Genomic DNA, 20,756 nt, shown 5'->3' with positions numbered 1-20,756 from the left:
GAGTGCAAAAGTTTCTCAGAAGTGGGCAAAAGTTTCTCAGAAGTGGGCAAGTTTCTCGGAAGGGCGCAAAAGTTTCTCAGAAGTGGGCAAAAGTTTCTCAGAAGTGGGCAAAAGTTTCTCAGAAGTGGGCAAAAGTTTCTCAGAAGTGGGCAAAAGTTTCTCAGAAGAGCGCAAAAGTTTCTCAGAAGAGTGCAAAAGTTTCTCAGAAGAGCGCAAAAGTTTCTCAGAAGAGTGCAAAAGTTTCTCAGAAGTGGGCAAAAGATTCTAAGAAGAAAGCAAAAGTTTCTCAGTTGAACGCAAAAGATTCTCAGAAGAGCGCGAAAGATTCTCAGAAGAGCGCAAAAGTTTCTCGGAAGAGCAATTTGTTTCTCAGAATAGAGCAAAAGTTTCTCAGAAGTGGGCAAGTTTCTCAGAAGAGTGCAAAAGTTTCTCGGAAGGGCGCAAAAGTTTCTCAGAAGTGGGCAAAAGTTTCTCAGAAGTGGGCAAAAGTTTCTCAGAAGTGGGCAAAAGTTTCTCGGAAGGGCGCAAAAGTTTCTCAGAAGTGGGCAAAAGTTTCTCAGAAGTGGGCAAAAGTTTCTCAGAAGAGCGCAAAAGTTTCTCAGAAGAGTGCAAAAGTTTCTCAGAAGAGCGCAAAAGTTTCTAAGAAGAGTGCAAAAGTTTCTCAGAAGTGGGCAAAAGATTCTCAGTAGAAAGCAAAAGTTTCTCAGTTGAACGCAAAAGATTCTCAGAAGAGCGCAAAAGTTTCTCGGAAGAGTGCAAAAGTTTCTCGGAAGAGCGCAAAAGTTTCTCGGAAGAACAGAAAAGTTTCTCGGAAGAGCGCAATTTATTTCTCGGAAGAGCAGAAAAGTTTCCTGAAAGAGCGAAAAAGTTTCTTGGCAGAGTGAAAAAGCACCGTGCCCTGAAGGGATGTGACCTCTGTAGTAAATTTGGTAACACTTTATTTTGATAGTCCACTTTAGACATTCTACTGACAATAAGTAACTTTTCAGCTACATGTCAACTAACTGTCATTAGAGTATTAGTAGACTATCTGCATAATATCTGCTAACACTTTATTGTGTTGGTCCCCCAACAAACATTCTACTGACTATAAGTAACTTGGCAACTACAAGTCAACTTATTCTCCCAACCCTAACACAGGGTATATACAGGAATCATGGAATTAAATGTAATACCTTTTAAGACCTTTTTCAAGACCCCTTCCATACATTTTAAGACCTCATCACCACTTCAAGTTTTAATCATTAAATCGGCAACACCTTACATTTATATACTGATTGTAAGATAGCACAACTAAAGAGTCTTAGTTTGTGATAACCTCCTTATCAGTACAAAATAATTCAGAAGGGTGGGAATGAAGCACAAGATAATTAATTGAATGACTGACCCAATGCAAGGTTTATTAGAAAGAGAAACCAGAATTAGACCAATAAACAAAACAATTGACAAAACTTATTGAAGAGGGAAGATAAACCTCTCTCAGCTAAAGAGACAATGAGTTCACAAAGTATATTCAAAAGACGTATTTGTAACAACAACTCTTATACCTGTCTGCAAACCATAGCTCTTTTGTGGTACACTTCTCATGACAAACACCTGACTGGCCAGACAGTTCACCTGTGATTACCACTGAGTGCTTGATTTGATGCACCAGAGCAGAGCGTCAGTAAACGAATATTCGATCTGTAATTATTATTCGAAAAAATAAAATACTATTCGAATTTGACTACGTTGCTTTGCTGGCAGTAAATGCTGTGAATCCATGATAAATCCCAATCACTTACTCGCAGTTATAATTAAATACACTGTTTGGCGCTGTGGAGCGTGTTGATTGTATTTGATCACATGTCGTCGTCAGCCTCGTGAAGTTTGGAAATTACTTTAAATGAAAATGATCTTACTAAATGATATTACAAAACGGAATTACTTTTAATCAAACTTATTAATGATACCGAGTTATAATATCACCACCACAATGAGAAATCACATGAAATCCAAACAGCAGTCGAATGAGGAAAGACAGCTGTCCATCAGTGCATTGACGACTGCAGTAGCGCAGCTAGGGATGGGACGGTATGAAAATTTCATATCACGATTATAGTGACCGAAATTATCGTGATTATCAATATTATCACGGTTTTGTTAAAACGAGATGAAAGTGTTAAAAAAGAACTGATGCTCACACTGAAAACATTTCAAAAAGTTTTATAATTGAGAATCAACAAACAACAAATTAAACGAGCAGCTCTATGCACTTTCTAAAGCAAGATTCTATTCTGTGGCATTTCCTTCCTTATAATAACTCAGTGCACATCCATGTATATCACAACGGACGCGCGCTCATTTCATTCAAATACAACTTCTTCTTGCGTCTCCGTTTTTGATTGTATTGAAAATGAAATCAGAGTTGATTTATCGTTACAGAATTTGATAATATTGTTGTGATCATCTTGTCCGGACGTAATTATGTGGTAAAAAAAAATCGGTGTTATAAGTGTACAATGAATATACATTATCTCTTAAATGTCACTCTTAATAGTCTTGTTTGAACTTGTTCGTTCGTGTTTGGCTCAAAGCCACTTATTGCTGCGAACTTTTCTTCGAGGAAGCTTCAAGTTTATTTCAAGTGAGTGAGATAACATATTTCAACTCAAAACAACATTTTGTGCCCAATTATTTCCCAGACGTAGTTTTAGTATTGAGGTCAAAGTTAACTTGCCTTGCGTTCGCTACAACAGTGGATGATGGTCACACAAGACAACTCGGCAGATTTGAAGTGTTTACCCCTATCACTGCGACTTTTTTGTGCATGTTCTGCCGACAGGGTGACCATCCTCGATTAAGTTTCCCTCAGGATTTTTGTATATGCCAAAATATAAACACACCTCAGATGTGGTCCTCTTAAAAGGCTGAAAAATCTCCCGAACACGGTCACTGCCTTCCGCCATTCCTTCTCGAATAAAAAAAAAAAAAAAAAAAAAAAAAACCTGCGCGCCTGCGTCACACTGTTGCTGGCTGGACAGGATTTATAGTGAGTTATTAAAATCGCGATAATCAAACACGGTTTTTATGATAATTGAATTTTAAACGATATTACTAACCGTCAGTACATTTTATCGTGGTTTATAGTGAAACCGGTAATCGTCCCATCCCTAAGCGCAGCTGAATCCGAGTGAGCGAGATGATTACTTGACAAAATGATTTTGTCACATATGCTTCCTTTAATTTCGTTAAGGAACAGAAACCGCGATAACCGTTGTTATCTGTCACTGTGTCCCTGCAACGTCTGTCAGCGACAGCGCGTTTTCTACTCGAGCATGTGAATATTTTTGTTTTTCTCAACATGAAAGTGAAACAATATAAACAAGATAAATATTATGTTGACTCGAGTGTATACCTTCGTTCTGTACGATAAGTGGAACGGTCTGTTTTATTAGCGTTTTTCCCCTTTCGTAGGCTACTGATTGATCATAAATGCTTCTTTACATTTTTTGTTTACACATATTGTTTAATGTTTTCAACTGAAAGAAAACCTTAAGATGCAACTTAAGCTTGTTGTGTATATTTAATTTCCCTATTAGTCAACGATGTTTTTTAACAACCGTGCGTACGGGACATATGCGCTATCACGCAGCAGTAAGTCATGAAGCGCGGTAACAGATGATGTCATATCTAGCAGGATTCCATAAACTACACGGAACCCCACTATTCGCCGACGCATGTTTAACCCCACTATTCGCCGACGCATGTTTAACCCCACTATTCGCCGACGCATGTTTAACCCCACTATTCGCCGACGCATGTTTAACCCCACTATTCGCCGACGCATGTTTAACCCCACTATTCGCCGACGCATGTTTAACCCCACTATTCGCCGACGCATGTTTAACCCCACTATTCGCCGCGCATGTTTAACCCCACTATTCGCGTTTAACCCCACTATTCGCCGACGCATGTTTAACCCCACTATTCGCCGACGCATGTTTAACCCCACTATTCGCCGATGCATGTTTAACTCCACTATTCGCCGACGCATGTTTAACCCCACTATTCGCCGACGCATGTTTAACCCCACTATTCGCCGACGCATGTTTAACCCCACTATTCGCCGACGCATGTTTAACCCCACTATTCGCCGACGCATGTTTAACCCCACTATTCGCCGACGCATGTTTAACTCCACTATTCGCCGACGCATGTTTAACCCCACTATTCGCCGACGCATGTTTAACCCCACTATTCGCCGACGCATGTTTAACCCCACTATTCGCCGCGCATGTTTAACCCCACTATTCGCGTTTAACCCCACTATTCGCCGACGCATGTTTAACCCCACTATTCGCCGACGCATGTTTAACCCCACTATTCGCCGACGCATGTTTAACTCCACTATTCGCCGACGCATGTTTAACCCCACTATTCGCCGACGCATGTTTAACCCCACTATTCGCCGACGCATGTTTAACCCCACTATTCGCCGACGCATGTTTAACCCCACTATTCGCCGACGCATGTTTAACCCCACTATTCGCCGCGCATGTTTAACCCCACTATTCGCGTTTAACCCCACTATTCGCCGACGCATGTTTAACCCCACTATTCGCCGACGCATGTTTAACCCCACTATTCGCCGATGCATGTTTAACTCCACTATTCGCCGACGCATGTTTAACCCCACTATTCGCCGACGCATGTTTAACCCCACTATTCGCCGACGCATGTTTAACCCCACTATTCGCCGACGCATGTTTAACCCCACTGTTCGCCGACGCATGTTTAACCCCACTATTCGCCGACGCATGTTTAACCCCACTATTCGCCGACGATGTTTAACCCCACTATTCGCGACGCATGTTTAACCCCACTATTCGCCGACGCATGTTTAACCCCACTATTCGCGTTTAACCCCACTATTCGCCGACGCATGTTTAACCCCACTATTCGCCGACGCATGTTTAACCCCACTATTCGCCGACGCATGTTTAACCCCACTATTCGCCGACGCATGTTTAACTCCACTATTCGCCGACGCATGTTTAACCCCACTATTCGCCGACGCATGTTTAACCCCACTATTCGCCGACGATGTTTAAATTCAGGCAAACTTTATACTTTATGGACAAATATACATAACGAAAAGATGATACAAAATTTAATACCTTGGAAAATGGCATTTAAGACTTTAATACTTTTTAAGGGCCTTAATTTTCTCTAAATTGATTAATCAACTCTTAATACTTTTTAAGACCCTGCGGACACCCTGTAACACCTAATAATAGTCTAATGAGTCTAATAATACTCTAATGAGATAAATTTGTCTAATGTGGTTGAAAAGTGTAACTGTAAATTTCCTTTTAGCGTTTGGAAGACTGAATGTTATTTTCACAGAGGCAGATTCACTAGCACCAGTGCTTGAAGTGGGGGGAAAAAGGTGCCGGTACTCTCTTGCACTGGCAAATCATAACATTTTTCTACTGTGAAAAACAAAACTTGGAGATATTGCTGGTACAACAACAATTTATTGTTATTTATTAACAACATAAATGTATTTAAACAAGTCGCGTGTGTGTGTGTGTCTGCGTGTTTGTGTGTGTGTCTGCGTGTTTGTGTGTGCGTGCGCGCGCGTGTGTCTGTGTGTGTGTGTGTGTGTGTGTGTGTGAGAAAACGGAACTCCTCCAAGTCTGCAAGTCCAAAAATACATTTATGGTGAGATACTATACATTTTATTTAATTAAATGCATTTATGGTAAGATTATTATATTTTCATGTCAATCTGTGTTCATTTTGACCACGAACCATGCGCTGTAACTTAAATTCAGCACGTGCAGCACAGCAGAAATAGACTCGGTGTGGAAACGATCTCTGCACTGCTGTATAGGCTACACACCGCTCCTGGAACGGATCGCCGGAGCGCATCCGCGTGCAGTGTGAACGCTCTAACCTGTTAATACGGGTGCGGAAAAAATATGCACCACATACGCAATGCAAACGGAATATATGTGAAACGGGCTTGACACTGACGCTTTTTCTGTCAGTGGTAGAGTACCGGCTACATGCGAGAAGTAGCGGTACGCAAGAAAAAGTGCAGGTACGCTTAAGAGTAAAATGTAGAAGTGCCGGTACTGCGTACCGGTGAGTACCGCCCCACTTCGAGCACTGACTAGCACTGAATCCAGAACATCCTTTAGATCTCACAGACACAGACACACACACCTCCAGCCAGTCAAAGATCCTCTGGTTGTCCGCTTTCTCCTGCAGGAGTCGCTCCAGTTCTCTGGTGATGTCTTCTGGAGATAATTTACTGCTCTTCCGGTCACACTCCTCACCCAGAGTGAACTCCACTCCCTACACACACAGATTACACAGGGATTAATAAACATAGTATAATTCTAGATCGCTACAGTCGCGGCCAATTAATTCACCTTTTCGGTGACGAACTTATTGACGTCCTCGTCTTCAGGCAGCAGGTCTTTCCAGCAGAGTCCCGCATCTCTCCACATCGCTCCCACTTTCTTATGACTCTAAAATAGGAAACAGTTCCGAACAGACACGTTCAGAACTTGATTCAGAACACAAGCACTGCTGAAATCACTTCCTCTTCCCTATATAGTGCACTATGCATTGTGTGTCAACCACGTAATTCGAATTGCATAAGAAAGACCTTGAGATAAAAACTGTCCACATGCAAAAGATAACTTTGCACTCATTTTAAAGTGACCTATGACATTCAATGACATGAAATCCATCTAAATTTAAATTATCTCATGGATGTGGCTGTTGTGGTTCACGGTCATAGTGGCAATACTGCTTCAGTAAATGTGGCGTATTCAGACGACTTTCACATTTATCGTGTTTTACATACATATTGCCCTTCGTGCACAGTTACCCTAAAGGCGGTGCCACCGGCTTGGGCCCGTCATCGCTGCTCGCAGCTATATTTCGAATTGTATTCCCTGATTATGTCACTTTTGTACCCATAATGCACTTTATAGTGTACAGCAGGTATTCCAGTCAGTGTTGCTCACTTTGTAGTGAATGAGTAAGAAATTTAGGAGATGTGCAAGTTTCAGGTAGGGCTGCATTAAATTGTGATTTTTCAGACAAAATTGTGATTGAAATTTAAAAAGCAATTAAAAATTGTGGCCAATTTGGCCAAAATGTGTGGGATTATATATTAGTATGACTATAAAATAACCATACTAATAATAATATAATATTATATTTATAAATAAAATGAAAAAATAATATATGTATTATTTTTATTACAACTATTACCAAACAGAAATACATTACTTTACAATAAATGAGCATTTAAAAAAACAATAATATTTTACAGTACAACTGTAAAATTACAAAACTAATATGAATGTCTGTTTTAATTGCTTACATTTTCAAATGTTAAATCATCAAGCTTTAATTTTTTTCGAAAATGCAGAGAAGCTTCTCTCTTTTTTTAACAACAATATCACTTTTTCGTTTTTTTTTCTTCAATGAATCATGCAGCCAAAGCGTTTGGACGTTAATTAATCAATTTACACAAACATCCTACCATTCCTTTACAGAGCAGGTTGAGTATTTCCACAAGCAAATCTCCAGCTTTCCCAAGAGGCACCAGTGGTTTAGACACCTCCCTACAAATACATCACAGGGGGGTCAGAGGTCAGCAGGACCATTCGGTCATTCCAAGCTCCAAAAGATTAAAGGTGCACTGTGTAAATTTTAGCGGCATCTAGTGGTGAGGTTGTGAATTGCACCCAACAAGTTACAGTGGCCGAAAGGAAGTGATGTCGTCGTCTGAGACAGCAGAGAGTAGCCAGTTCAGCAATGAGCTTTCTTTACAAAGATAAAGTAAGAAATTAGGTTTACTTAATTATACAGTGAAACGATATGTAATAGTGAATATTATTGTCACTTGTTCATCATTGTGTCAGCGTTTTATTCGCTGGCTTTAGCTAAAGCTTCTTATCATGAAGAACAACATAGTGAGAAAACGCGTGTGTCCGTTCAGGGCCACCGTAGAAACATGTAGATGTAAGGAGACCCGCGGTGTGTGTGTGTGTAGATAGAAATGCTCTTTCTAAGGTGATAAAAACATAACGGTTCATTAAGGAAGGTCTTTATACACCACTTAAAACTGTTATGTATATGATATTGCATTTCTGTCAACAGATCCTCCTAAATATTACACAATGCACCTTTAAAATCTTATATCTTATTGTCAATTTGATCCATTTATTGATTTTTGTGTGGCATCATCAGCAGGGATATTCTTGGCATCGGTGTAAAGTGGTTTGCAGGCTCACCTGAAGAGCGGCCCCATGGGAATTCCTCCCTCGTGAAGTATAGGGCAGATTAATTCAGCCAGATATAGCCAGATATGAGGAATATCAATCGCCATATCCTCTGCAACCTCCAACACCTCCAACAGCCTGACACAATTATTAGGATTATATTACCAGGTCAAGTATCCTTCATTTATACAGCGCTTTTAACAATATGGACTGTTTCAAAGCAGCTTTACAGTGATAATAGGGAATTAAAGTAACCAAGATTGTTTTGGCTTTACAGCAGCTCTAGAATAAAGTTATTGTCCAGCTAAAGTTAGTTTTGATTGATTCACTTCAGTTGCAAAGATCATTAGTTAGGGGCCGCTAACACGACACAGTTTTAACCAAAAAGAGAAAACATTTAATGTGTTCTGGCCATTCATAAATTCATTTGGCTATAAAGATTGTATTATGCACACATCTCTTACCCTTTGTAGTATTGTTGTGTAGATAGTGTTTGTGTTTTGACCAGCTGGTGAAACAGTAAGCCCAAGTGCTCTCTAGCGAGGGCGCTGCGCTCCAGCGTCGACTCGATGCCTGTCCGCACGAACACAGACAGCAGAGACGCACATTCCAGCTCAATGACACACTGCAGCGCCTCCTTCAGGACAGCAGGAAGAACAACACCGTGAGCTTTTCACAGCCAAGACAAAGCAAAACACTGGTTGCATGAGGTGTTTAAGTGCGTGTACCGTCAGGTCATTGATGTGCAGGTACTCCTCTATGATGGCAGTCGATTTCTTCTCCAGTTCCTCCTCTGTCAGGGCCGGTTTGGAGGAAACAGGTGGAGGAGTGGGGACAGTTTCTCTCTTTACTGAAACAAATAAACAACAAATCGTATAAAAAAAAAAATCGCTTTAACATCAGTTTGTGTTTTGTTCCATCTGCATTTAAAGTAATTGTTTAACTTTACATAACAACAGGAATATTATTGCAATAATAGAAAATAATACTGTAATTGTACAAATTAAAGTCTTCATTTAGACTAAAACTAAAGAGTTATATATACAGAGATATATATAAACATTTTAACATATCTATCAACTTCTAAATATATTATTATTATTGTGTTCCTACTCTAATTTGATGTTGAAATGTAAACATTTATAACTGGTGGCTTTGATAAAAAAAAAGGTTTTCATGACGGATTTATTCAAACATATATTCAATATTTAAGACACGTTAAAATAATTTAATAGAATATGCAGAATATGCATTAATAGAATATGCATTTCAGTGCATCAGTAGTAATAATAATATTACAATATTAATAGTAATATTAATAAATAGTTAATATTACATTAATACAATTATTTTACGATAAGGTTCCAATTGTTAATGAACTATCAATGATTTTTTATTTTATTTGAGTCAATTTCAACATTTACTAATACTTAATTAAAAATAAAAAGTTGTATCTGGTGATATTACTTAAACATGAACTAAAAATAAACAGGTGTATTTTATTAACTAGCGTGAAAAAAAGATGAATCAATACTGTAACAAATGTATTGATCATTGATAGTTAATGCATTAACCGATGTTAACGTATTACCAGCAAATAATAATATTAATGTTGCAATTATAATAATTCAAATTTAGGGCTGGGTATTGCTACTGACATCTGGATTAGAATCACATTCTGATTCACAAGCTATCAAATATATTTGGTTCATGATTACTTAGAAAAACCAATATTCAATATTTTTACCCAGTCTTTCTAAAAAGACAGACTATTAAACAATCCATAAAACGACCTCAATATAAGCTAAAAAAGAAATCAAAATACAAAATCAAATGAAAATACAACTTTCAAAACTATAATGTCCAGTTCAACATACCATTCTCGCGGCTGCCACGTTCTCGTTCTCTCTCGCGCTCGTCCGTCATGCTGGAAACGCGGCGGACCATTTCAGCGGGGCGCTGTTCTCGTTCTCGACTCCTCTCTTTCTCACGGCTGAAACTCCGCTTGCCAACGGCGGGGCGATTCCGGTCCAGCCGGTCTGATCCGCGGTCATAGCGGTCGCCGCCCATGCGTTCATCACGCCGGTCGAAGCGATCGCTGCGTTCCCGACTGGAACTATTCCTGAGACATAAACAAAGGGATAAACTCATAAATGGAAGTATATAATTTAGATCCTTTAAGTGAGTCCATCCCCCAAGATTACTGTTTTAAACATGAGCCTCATCTGAAGGCCAAAGAGGGAGGTGCTGCTGTGAAGTGTTTAAAGTCATATTTTCAGTATTACATCTCAGATTATTATCTAGTCTCATGTATACTCCATTTAGCTAAGGCTGCAAAACCAACTCCCTGTTACAAATATGTTAGAACTATCACTTTTACTACTAAAGACAGCTTTATTAATAATATTCCTGATCAGTTTCATCTCCCCAGCATACCAGATAGTTTAGAAGAACTCGATTTTGCAACAGCAACTATTGACTCTCTCTTTTCCAGCCCTTTAGACATGGTTGCTCCCTTATGCTTAAAGAATATTAAGGAAAATAGTCAGACACTGTGGTATAACGAGCACACTCGGGCCCTCAAGAGCAGCTCGCAAAAAAAAAAAAGAGCGCTGCTGGAAGAGAACAAAACTAGAGGTATTCCGCATTTCGTGGAAGGAAAGTGCTATTGCATACAGAAAGGCCTTAAAACTGCTAATCTGCTCACTTTTTCACTCTCTTAGAAGAGAACGAAAACAGCATTAGATATTTATCTGATACAGTGGCTAAATTAACAAGAAATAAAGCTTCAACTTCAGATGTTTCCAAACAGCACAGCATTTCTTTACTTGGAAGATTTATACTATTAGAGAGAGTATTGCATCAGCTGTCGTGCTATAGATCCTGTGAGGAACAATATCATTCACTCGTTGCTACAGAAGAGGAAGAATAGTTTAAACTTGCTAAATTGTCAAAATCAACATGTATGTTGGACCCTAAACCGACTAAACTACTGAAAGAGATGCTTCCAGAGGTCATAGGTCCTCTTCTTAATATCATTAATTCATCTTTATCATTAGGATAAGAACGGAAAACTTTTGAGCAGGCTATTATTAAACCTCTTATTAAAAAAAACGCAACTTGATCCTAGAGAACAAGTTAATTACAGACCAATCTCGAATCTTCCTTTTCTGTCAAAAATACTAGAAAAGGCAGTATCTTCACAACTAGGTTCCTTTTTTAGAAATAAATTAAATTGGTGAGGATTTCCAGTCAGGAGAGTCATTAGATTTACAAATGATTTGCTCTTTTCATCTGATCGTGGTTGTTTCTCTCTATTAGTTTTACTGGATCTTAGTGCTGCATTGATACTATTGACCACAACATTCTTTTGAATAGACTCAAATATAATATTGGAATTAGTGGAATTGCACTAGCATGGTTTAAATCATATTTATCTGACCGTTATCAGTTTGTAGCAGTAAACGAAGAGATGTCTTATCGATCACAAGTTCGGTATGGTGTACCACAAGGCTCGGTACTAGGACCGCTGCTGTTCACTCTGTACATGCTACCCGTGGGAGATATTATTAGGAAGCATGCCGTTAGTTTTCACTGTTACACTGATAATACTTAGCTCTATATTTCTTCACGCACCCTGACGAAACATACCAATTCATAAAATTAATGGTATGCATAGTTGATATAAAAATTTGGATGACTAGTAATTTCCTACTACTTAATTCTGAGAAAAAACAGAGGTTTTAATTATTGGACCAAAAACCTTAGAACTTAGAATACTGTCTAACACGTGTGTGTGTGTGTGTGTGTGCTCTTTGATACCAATCTTTCATTCGAAAGTCACGTTTCTACATCTGTGAAACCGCATTCTTCAATCTAAATTATGACATAGGATCTCAATGACAAATGCAGTATGACTATGTTAGCCCGGTTCTGTCAACACTGCATTGGCTCTCTGTTAAACATCACATATTTTAAAATCTTGCTAATTACATTCAAAAAAATGAATGGTTTAGCTCCTCAGTACTTGCGCGAGCTCTAAACGCATTACAGTCCTTCACGTCTATATCGATCTTAAAATTCTGGCCAGTTGATAATATCTAAAATATCAAAATCGACTGTTGGCGGTAGATCCTTTTCCTATTTAGCACCTAAACTCTGGAACTTCCTAACATTCTCCGGGAAGCAGACTGTCAGTTTAAATCTAGACTAAAAACACATCGCTTTAACCTGGCATACACATAGAAAACTATCACATTTCTATAATTCACATCCGTTAAAGGATTCTTAGGCTGCAAAAACTAGGTCAACCGGAACCGGGAACACTTCCTATAACACCCAATGTACTTGTTGCCTCGTAAGAAGAATGACATCTACACTAATATCAGTCTCTCTGTTTATCCCTAGGTTACCGTAGACAGCTGTATTCGGTCCGTTATCCAGATCAGATGGTGGACCTGCATCTAGACACGACCACAACGCATCCCTGTCAACTAGACAATCCCCTGAAGACCTCGTTGATACGACAGCCATCGGCACAGATCCTCAGCAAAGACCAGACAGGTCCTCAGCACAGACCTATGACCAGCTTCGTTGTGATGAATCCGATCTTCAAGTAAAAGGAACTGGATGAAATATTTGATTGGTACATATCCATAATCTGATTCTGACTTGTGCAGGGTTTTTCCTGCATTGAAAACTTATAGGCGGCCGTCAAAGCGAAATGTTGTCTCGCCAAAGCCTTATTTGATCAGTTATTGTGATTTATTATGAGTGACGTAGATGACTTGTGACAGGGCGCATGTTTTCGGTGTTGACAGAAATCTTGTGCGATGTCCTAACTGCCGGGATTCTCTCACAATGCGGAGCGTACATGTCCCAATGACATCTCCGATTCCCAAACTAATGACTCATTTGAACCGATTCAATTTAACGAATGGTTAAAACAACTGATCTGTCCAACACTGAACTCGCGAGACGTCTAAATAACATTTTACAGTAAGATTCGATTAGATAAAATTAGTTAACATGAACTAATAATGAAGTGGACTTCTACAGCATTTATTTAGCTTTGTTAATGTTAATTTCACCATTTACTAATACACTATTAAAATCAAAAGTTGCATTTGTTAACATAAGTTAATGCACTGTGAAGTAACGAACAAACAATGAACAGCTGTATTTTTATTAGCTAACATTAATAACGATTAATAAATACAGAAACAAATGTATTGCTCATTGTTGGTTAGCCTAATACATTAACTAACGTTAACAAATCAAACCTTATATAGTGAAGTGTTACGAACAAATAATTTACTCAGAACACCTCTGAAATGAAAACATAAGTGTGCATAGCCCACTCAGAAAGAGTGGTTAGCAAGACTTAGCCTTAAAAATCTACAGTATTTACAGGTTATTTACCCTATATCACAATGTGTAGAAAAATTACATAAAATATCATTTAGTTCAGACTGGAGTGAGGTGAAATCAGAAAAAAGCGCAAAGCAAGTAATTGTTAGCGAGCAGCTAATTTTATTCAGTTGTTGGCTATATGGTAGAAAATTAGAATATTAGTTAAAATAAACCTTTTAATGCTACTTTAATATCGATATGATTATATATCAAAATAATTATCAGGCCTAGCAAAGAATGATTATATCTTACAAAGCTATGAAATTCAGTGATAAAATCACAGCTTTTTTTAAAAAGAGGGCAAGAAAGGACGACAGTGTCAGACCATTTTCGACCCAGGAAAAACCCTGATTGTTATACAGCCTGAATCAAACTCACAGTGTTCATTTGTTGGCCAGACTGCACTGACACTATTGGATGAGAACTGAACTGAGCTGGATGATGACATCACTGCTTCTGTATAGATTCAATTAACTAATTTAATAATTGATGATCTTTACAATCGAACTGAATCAACACTGAACTGACTGACACCATTTTCTTTTAGAGCTGCCGTACAGCCGAAATTAACTCTGTGTGCATCATTATCTCTGTAAAGCTGCTTTGAAACAACCTGTATTGTAAAAAGCGCTATATAAATAAAGGTGACTTCACTTTTCATGTCATTACTCATCCCTCCAGTCTTCAGTGGCACATGATCCTTCAGAAACCATTCTAATATGCTGATTTGCTGCTCAAGAAACATTATTACTGTGTCTGTTACACGTTACATGGACATGCAGTAAATCATGCATAATTACATGCAACTCATCCTAAAACAAACCCTACAGCAAGTACATGCTGTTAATTAATATCACAAGTATAATTAACAAGTATCAAGGACCAGTGGTGGAGAGAAACAAAGTACATTTTTCAACTATCTGTACTATCAGAATATTTTTATCTAAGGGAAACTTTTACTGCACTATATTACAAAGCATAATATCATATTTTTTACTCCACTATATTGCATAAAAACAGGGCTCTGAGGGGGCGTTTACATGACAGAGTCCAACTAAAACCAGAAAACTTTGTGTTTTGGCCGTTCATTTACACATTCAGTTTTTTAGGCCTGAAAACACAAACTTTTGAAAACTGGTTGGGAAAGTTTTTGAAAACGGATACCATTATTGTCTCCGCATAAACTACAAATTCTGTCTATAGACGCCAAAGTGACATCGCCAACTACTGGCCTGGAAGCAGAATACAGCGTTTCAGCCGTTTACTGTGTGAACGGGTATCGTTTTGACAGCGTTCCCATCTGTATGCAAAAAACGCGAAGGAAAAACTTTTCTGTTTTAGTACATGGTTAACACCCTAACTAAGATGCAAGGGTGATGTCTGATTCATGAACGAGTTGATTCTTTCCAACGAACCTGTTGAATTGGTTCACAAATCGCACTCGTGAATTGATTCTGATGGCAGGTGTTCCTGAATCAACAACTCATTGATTCAATGATCTGGTCAAAATGAGCCAAGAACCGGGAGATCGCTGGAACTCGAACCTACTTTAGTAGGCAAGTAGTTAAGAAAGTACATGCATGTTCCTTGCTGTTGTAGCGGTTACAAATGATATAAAACTAGTATGTTTTGACTAGTATTTTTATACTAAGCCATTTATAGCCACAAATTTAGTTTTTCCACATTTAATTTTTTTTATACAGTATTTTATTTCACGTGTTTGCACACTTGAACTATCAGTAAGTTATTTAAGTATACTTATAGTATACTTAAGTATAGTATACTATAAGTTTATTGTTTTTATAGTGTGTAAGTTATGGTAAAAGTTAGCTTATTTGCAGATCAATACATATTATATAGTTTGCACTAATCTCTTATAGTTATGACAAAGTTTGACTAGTGCTGGCTAAATAATAAAAATCCAGTACTTCTGTACTTTTACTAAAGTGAAATTGAAAATGAGCACTTTTACTGAAGTAATACTTTAATAGGGTATCAGTACTTTTACTTAGTCCACCACTGAAAGGACACCTTAAAATAAAGTGAAACTCATTTCTGATTATTATCAGTTTAAAAGAATTGTGCTGCTTCATATTATTGTGGAGCATTTAATTTGAAATATAAATCTTTAGTTACATCTCAAATCTCTTTACTGCCACTTTCGATCAATTTAATGTGTCCTTGATTAATAAACAGTATTAATTTCTTTCAAAAGAATAATTAAACAGATTTCTGGATACAAAATTGAAATTTGTGAGATATAAAGTCACAATAACAATGACCTATTTTACTCTAAGGTGGAAATAGGTTTCTATATTAAATGTGATTTTCAACACAGTTGAAAAACCTTAAAGCTGTTTCTCATTTGCTCATTTTAAAATCTTTCTCAAAGATACTAAAATGAGCAATATGCATAAAACAAGCATTGCAGTTGAAATCTTATATCCAACAACAATCTTGTAAAATAAAAAATGCTACATCTAGTAAAAACACTACAAATGCAAATGAGTATTTGTGTTGTATTACAAGAGTGTCGAAGTTCTAAAAATCGTATAAACAACAGTATTTTGAGTGATGGGCAAACCTCACTTTTTTGAGTGCACAAAGAGAAGAGATATCATGTGTGTGTTGTGTGTCTTGTGTTGTGTGACATGATAATCATCGGACCTGTGAGGAACCCTCCTGTCGGAGTCCCCGCTGCCGGAGGAGGAAGAGGACTGTGGTTGCTGAAGTGCTGAGAAGCGATTCAAAGTGTTCGGACGACCCGAATCCTGGGCTGTAAACCAACACATAAGAGTCACATTACGGCTGAAAACTAGCGCTGCATGATTTGTAATCGCACTTAAATCGAGTTGGCTAATCGCGATGTTGAAACCGCAAAGGCTGTGATTGTTTGTAATGCGCTGCTTGTCAGTGACGTACGGCTCTGTAAACGCTGCTCACTCTGAAAGCACTGAGTTTGAGTCTCTTATAAACGTACATTTGAAAAAGCAACACGTGTCAAACATCTTCACAAACATGAGAAGCATTTATGAACCTCTGGTCCAACAAAAGACATTTAATAACATGCTTTTTTTCCCTGGAATGATGTGCGCATACTTCTGTGGGACATATTTGGTGTGTTTGTGTGTGTGTGTGAGACGCCCTCTGGTGTTCAGAGAGATATGTGGTGTGTGTGAGACGCCCTCTGGTGTTCAGAGAGATATGTGGTGTGTGTGAGACGCCCTCTGGTGTTCAGAGAGATATGTGGTGTGTGTGAGACGCCCTCTGGTGTTCAGAGAGATATGTGGTGTGTGTGAGACGCCCTCTGGTGTTCAGAGAGATATGTGGTGTGTGTGAGACTCCCTCTGGTGTTCAGAGAGATATGTGGTGTGTGTGAGACGCCCTCTGGTGTTCAGAGAGATATGTGGTGTGTGTGAGACGCCCTCTGGTGTTCAGAGAGATATGTGGTGTGTGTGAGACTCCCTCTGGTGTTCAGAGAGATATGTGGTGTGTGTGAGACTCCCTCTGGTGTTCAGAGAGATATGTGGTGTGTGTGAGACGCCCTCTGGTGTTCAGAGAGATATGTGGTGTGTGTGAGACTCCCTCTGGTGTTCAGAGAGACATGTGGTGTGTGTGAGACGCCCTCTGGTGTTCAAAGAGATATGTGGTGTGTGTGAGACGCCCTCTGGTGTTCAGAGAGACATGTGGTGTGTGTGAGACGCCCTCTGGTGTTCAAAGAGATATGTGGTGTGTGTGTGTTTGTGTGTGTGTGTGTGAGAAAACGCCCTCTGGTGTTCAGAGAGATATGTGGTGTGTGTGTGTTTGTGTGTGTGTGTGAGAAAACGCCCTCTGGTGTTCAGAGAGATATGTGGTTTGTGTGTGTGTTTGATGCCCTCTGGTGTTAAGAGAGATATAAGGTGTGTGTGTGTGAGAGAGAAAAAACCCTCTGGTTTTCAGATGGATATGTGGTGTGTGTGTGTGTGTGTGAGACGCCCTCTGGTGTTCAGTGAGATATGTCATGTGTGTGTGTGTCGCCCTCTGGTGTTCAGAGGGATATGTGGTATATGTGGTGTGTGTGTGTGACGCCCTCTGGTGTTCAGATGGAGCATTTACTACCGATCAGCCGCTGCACTGAAAAACTGCGCATAAAATAATCGCAACCTTTGCCAAATCGCATACGGTTATATTGAGATTGTGCAGCCCAACTGAAAACGTGTGTGTAATAAAGTCCTGTGCACTGAAACACACTGACCGCCTTCGCTGGGTTTGGCTCCAGTGCCTCCGCTGCTGCCTTTGCCCCAACTGCCCCACGTGCCTTTACCTCCGGGGGCCAGAAGCTGGTTATTGAAGTCCAGAGAGCCCGGCTACAACACACCACACACACACACACACACACACACACACACACACACACACACACACACACACACACACACACACACACACACACACACACACACAACTGTTCAATGCTCATATTGAGTGTTCGTGAGGGAACTGCAAGCAACGCGAGTTGATGAAAAGCTAATAATTAAATCAATAACATGTAAAGTTCTAATAAGTAAAATGTTTCACTTTTTATATAAAAACAATAAAAATACAACACTTAAGATACACATATAAGATTAAAATAAAAATATATTTTATTTGTTTACCTGCATGTCGTGACCATCAGAGAACCATGAACATGCAAATGTGTATTTAAATAAATATTTTAAACAATACCTTTAAATCATTTATATAATATTACAAAAATATTAACCCAAAGTTGTAGTTTAAACATTTACAATCTGGTATTTATTTTATTACCTCACTCACCTATTTTGTATAATATATAAATTAAATAATGTAATTATATTAACAAAATAATACATGTTTATCATCGTTAACAAAAACTTAAACTATTAACACTTGAAAAACTTGAACTAGCAATAAATAAAAACTAAAACTGAAATGGAAATAAAAAAATGTAATGATATAAACTGAACGTATCAGACCTTGACTGACAATTCATAATAATAATAATAATAATAATAATAATAATAATAATATGTAATCAGAGTTTGACTATTTATTGATTATGGATCAGACTCTATTATTATTATTATTAAGTATTCTGAGTTTGATTATTTATTGATTATGGATCAGACCTAGGATGGCTTAATAATAATAATAATAAGAGTTTGATTGATTATGAATCAGACATTGGTTGGCTTCACAATAATAATAAGTAATCAGACCTTGGTGATCTTGCTGAGTCGGCTGGGATCGATGGGTCTGTTCTTGGTGGAAATGGGCACCGTGTTCCAGCCGTCATCAGGTGACTGGTTGCCACGGGAACCAGGTGTGTGTGACCCACTGCGAGACCCCATCCCGCCCCCTCCTCCTCCGCCCCCTCCTCCTCCTCCTCCTCTTCCTTCTCCTCCTCCTCTTCCCTCCTTCTTAGACATGAGCTGCTGCTGAACTTTGGCCTGCTCTCGGTGCTCCTCAAGCTCCGCCTCCTTGTGGATCTGCTCGATGGTCTTCGGGCCCAGATCTCCTCTGCGAGGAACCCAGTTATTCTGAGAGACGGAGCAAAAACAAACACAAATGCTTTAAAGTCACCATGAAATCAATTTTTTTTGGAATATCACAGTATTTATTTTAAACGATTTATCTGTGCATGTCATTATTGTGTTAAATTGATGTTTCTGGTAATATTGAATCATAATAAGTTCCCCTCATCTCTTCTCTTCTCTGATGATGAGGGCGGGGCAATAACCTGTCACTCACATGAGATCAGCCAATAGCAAACCACAACCATCCAATCAATTCCCCAGAGAAAAAAAATCAAGCCCCGCCCACATTTGTTCTTGTTTGAGAAGCAGTTTCACCCGGATATATTCAGCACAATAGAGAAGAAAAGACTCGCACGATTTCCATTTCATGCCGACTTTAAACAAATGTTCCAGGTTATTTTCAACGTAACGTGCAGCAACATGATTTCAATGATCACTAATTCTAGTCGTCAATCAGTTTGTAAAAACAACAACAAAACAGAAGGCATTTAAAAGGGAAGGTCTGCCAAAGGGTTAAATGAAGAAATGTAAAGTTTGCATTGCTACTGAAGCACTTGAACTACATGAAATCTCTAGTGTAAATGTGAGTGTAAATCCACCTCTTTAAGGTTTAAGAGGAAAAAATGGTTAAAAAAATGGTGGTAATGGACCACAACACATTGAAAAGGCATTGTCGTTTCACCATTGCGATATTTTAGAGAGACAATTTCAAACAATTCAAGTATGCTTGTTTGGTATATAAAGTGTTACATTTTACCAATGACTTGAAAGCGGAGGTAGTACACGGGCCTGTGTACAAGGGGGACTGTGTGATACCATTTAGACGCACTACTTTTGGACAAAACGTATTAACACTAATAGGCGGTAAACTCTGGAATAGCTTGCCCCTCACAATATGAGTATCCTACATTCAACACCTTTAAAACTCACTTAAAACAGTGGCTCCTAGAAAACCAGACGTACTCATTTTGAACTGTCACACATTTATCACACACAAACTTTTACTGTTAAATTAAATGCAGTATAGAGGTGGATGAACAATGTCTTTGTCATCATGTATTTTTGTTTTGTTGTTTGTTTGTTTTGTCAATGTATATTGTTGTCAATGTATACAATATTGTCTTGTTATAGTGAATGAATGCTGTATGATTGTTGGCTGTTGTTATGTTAGCTTTATGTTACTGGCCTAGTGACTGCAGATGAAAAGTAGTTATTTTTACTAATTCTTGCATTTTACATGGTGCATTTTTATACAAGAATGTTAATGAATATGCATGGTCTCTTTTAAATAAACCAATAAAATAAAAAATAAAATAACCCATTCACTTGTGTTTCCACAGTGTCACTCTTTTATTCCTTCCCTATTTTAACCGGTTATACTGACGCTTTTCTGACGTCATTTGTCGCGTGTGTGCTTTGTCGCGGTAGCATACAATGGCAGAGGAGGTGAGACGCGAGTGCGAGTAATTAAAAATGCTCAGAATATTTTAAAAGCCTACATCTATTCTGGGCA

At 38.6% G+C, this 20,756-nt stretch overlaps 1 protein-coding gene across 9 annotated transcripts in view; it reads right to left on the bottom strand.

Annotated features, from left to right (window-relative positions):
- eif4g1b (eukaryotic translation initiation factor 4 gamma, 1b) overlaps window positions 1–20,756 on the bottom strand; it is a 73,727-nt gene that overhangs the window by 5,834 nt on the left and 47,137 nt on the right. For all 9 annotated transcript variants that reach the window (XM_077230443.1, XM_077230441.1, XM_077230439.1 and 6 more), the window contains 10 exons: window positions 18,926–19,246; window positions 17,938–18,049; window positions 16,371–16,479; window positions 10,169–10,413; window positions 9,020–9,141; window positions 8,756–8,928; window positions 8,304–8,429; window positions 7,550–7,631; window positions 6,423–6,521; window positions 6,214–6,345 (listed from right to left, as the gene is read on the bottom strand). In XM_077230443.1, coding sequence (XP_077086558.1) covers window positions 6,214–6,345; window positions 6,423–6,521; window positions 7,550–7,631; window positions 8,304–8,429; window positions 8,756–8,928; window positions 9,020–9,141; window positions 10,169–10,413; window positions 16,371–16,479; window positions 17,938–18,049; window positions 18,926–19,246 — 1,521 coding nt within the window. The remainder of the gene's footprint in view (window positions 1–6,213; window positions 6,346–6,422; window positions 6,522–7,549; window positions 7,632–8,303; window positions 8,430–8,755; window positions 8,929–9,019; window positions 9,142–10,168; window positions 10,414–16,370; window positions 16,480–17,937; window positions 18,050–18,925; window positions 19,247–20,756) is intronic.

The sequence above is a fragment of the Siphateles boraxobius genome, unplaced genomic scaffold (genome assembly GCF_051911475.1).
Source record: "Siphateles boraxobius isolate OS27281-9 unplaced genomic scaffold, OSU_SipBor_1 143, whole genome shotgun sequence".
Taxonomy (NCBI): Eukaryota; Metazoa; Chordata; class Actinopteri; order Cypriniformes; family Leuciscidae; genus Siphateles; species Siphateles boraxobius.
The sequence above is the reverse complement of the archived record's forward strand: the minus strand, read 5'-3'. Positions and strand labels throughout refer to the sequence as shown.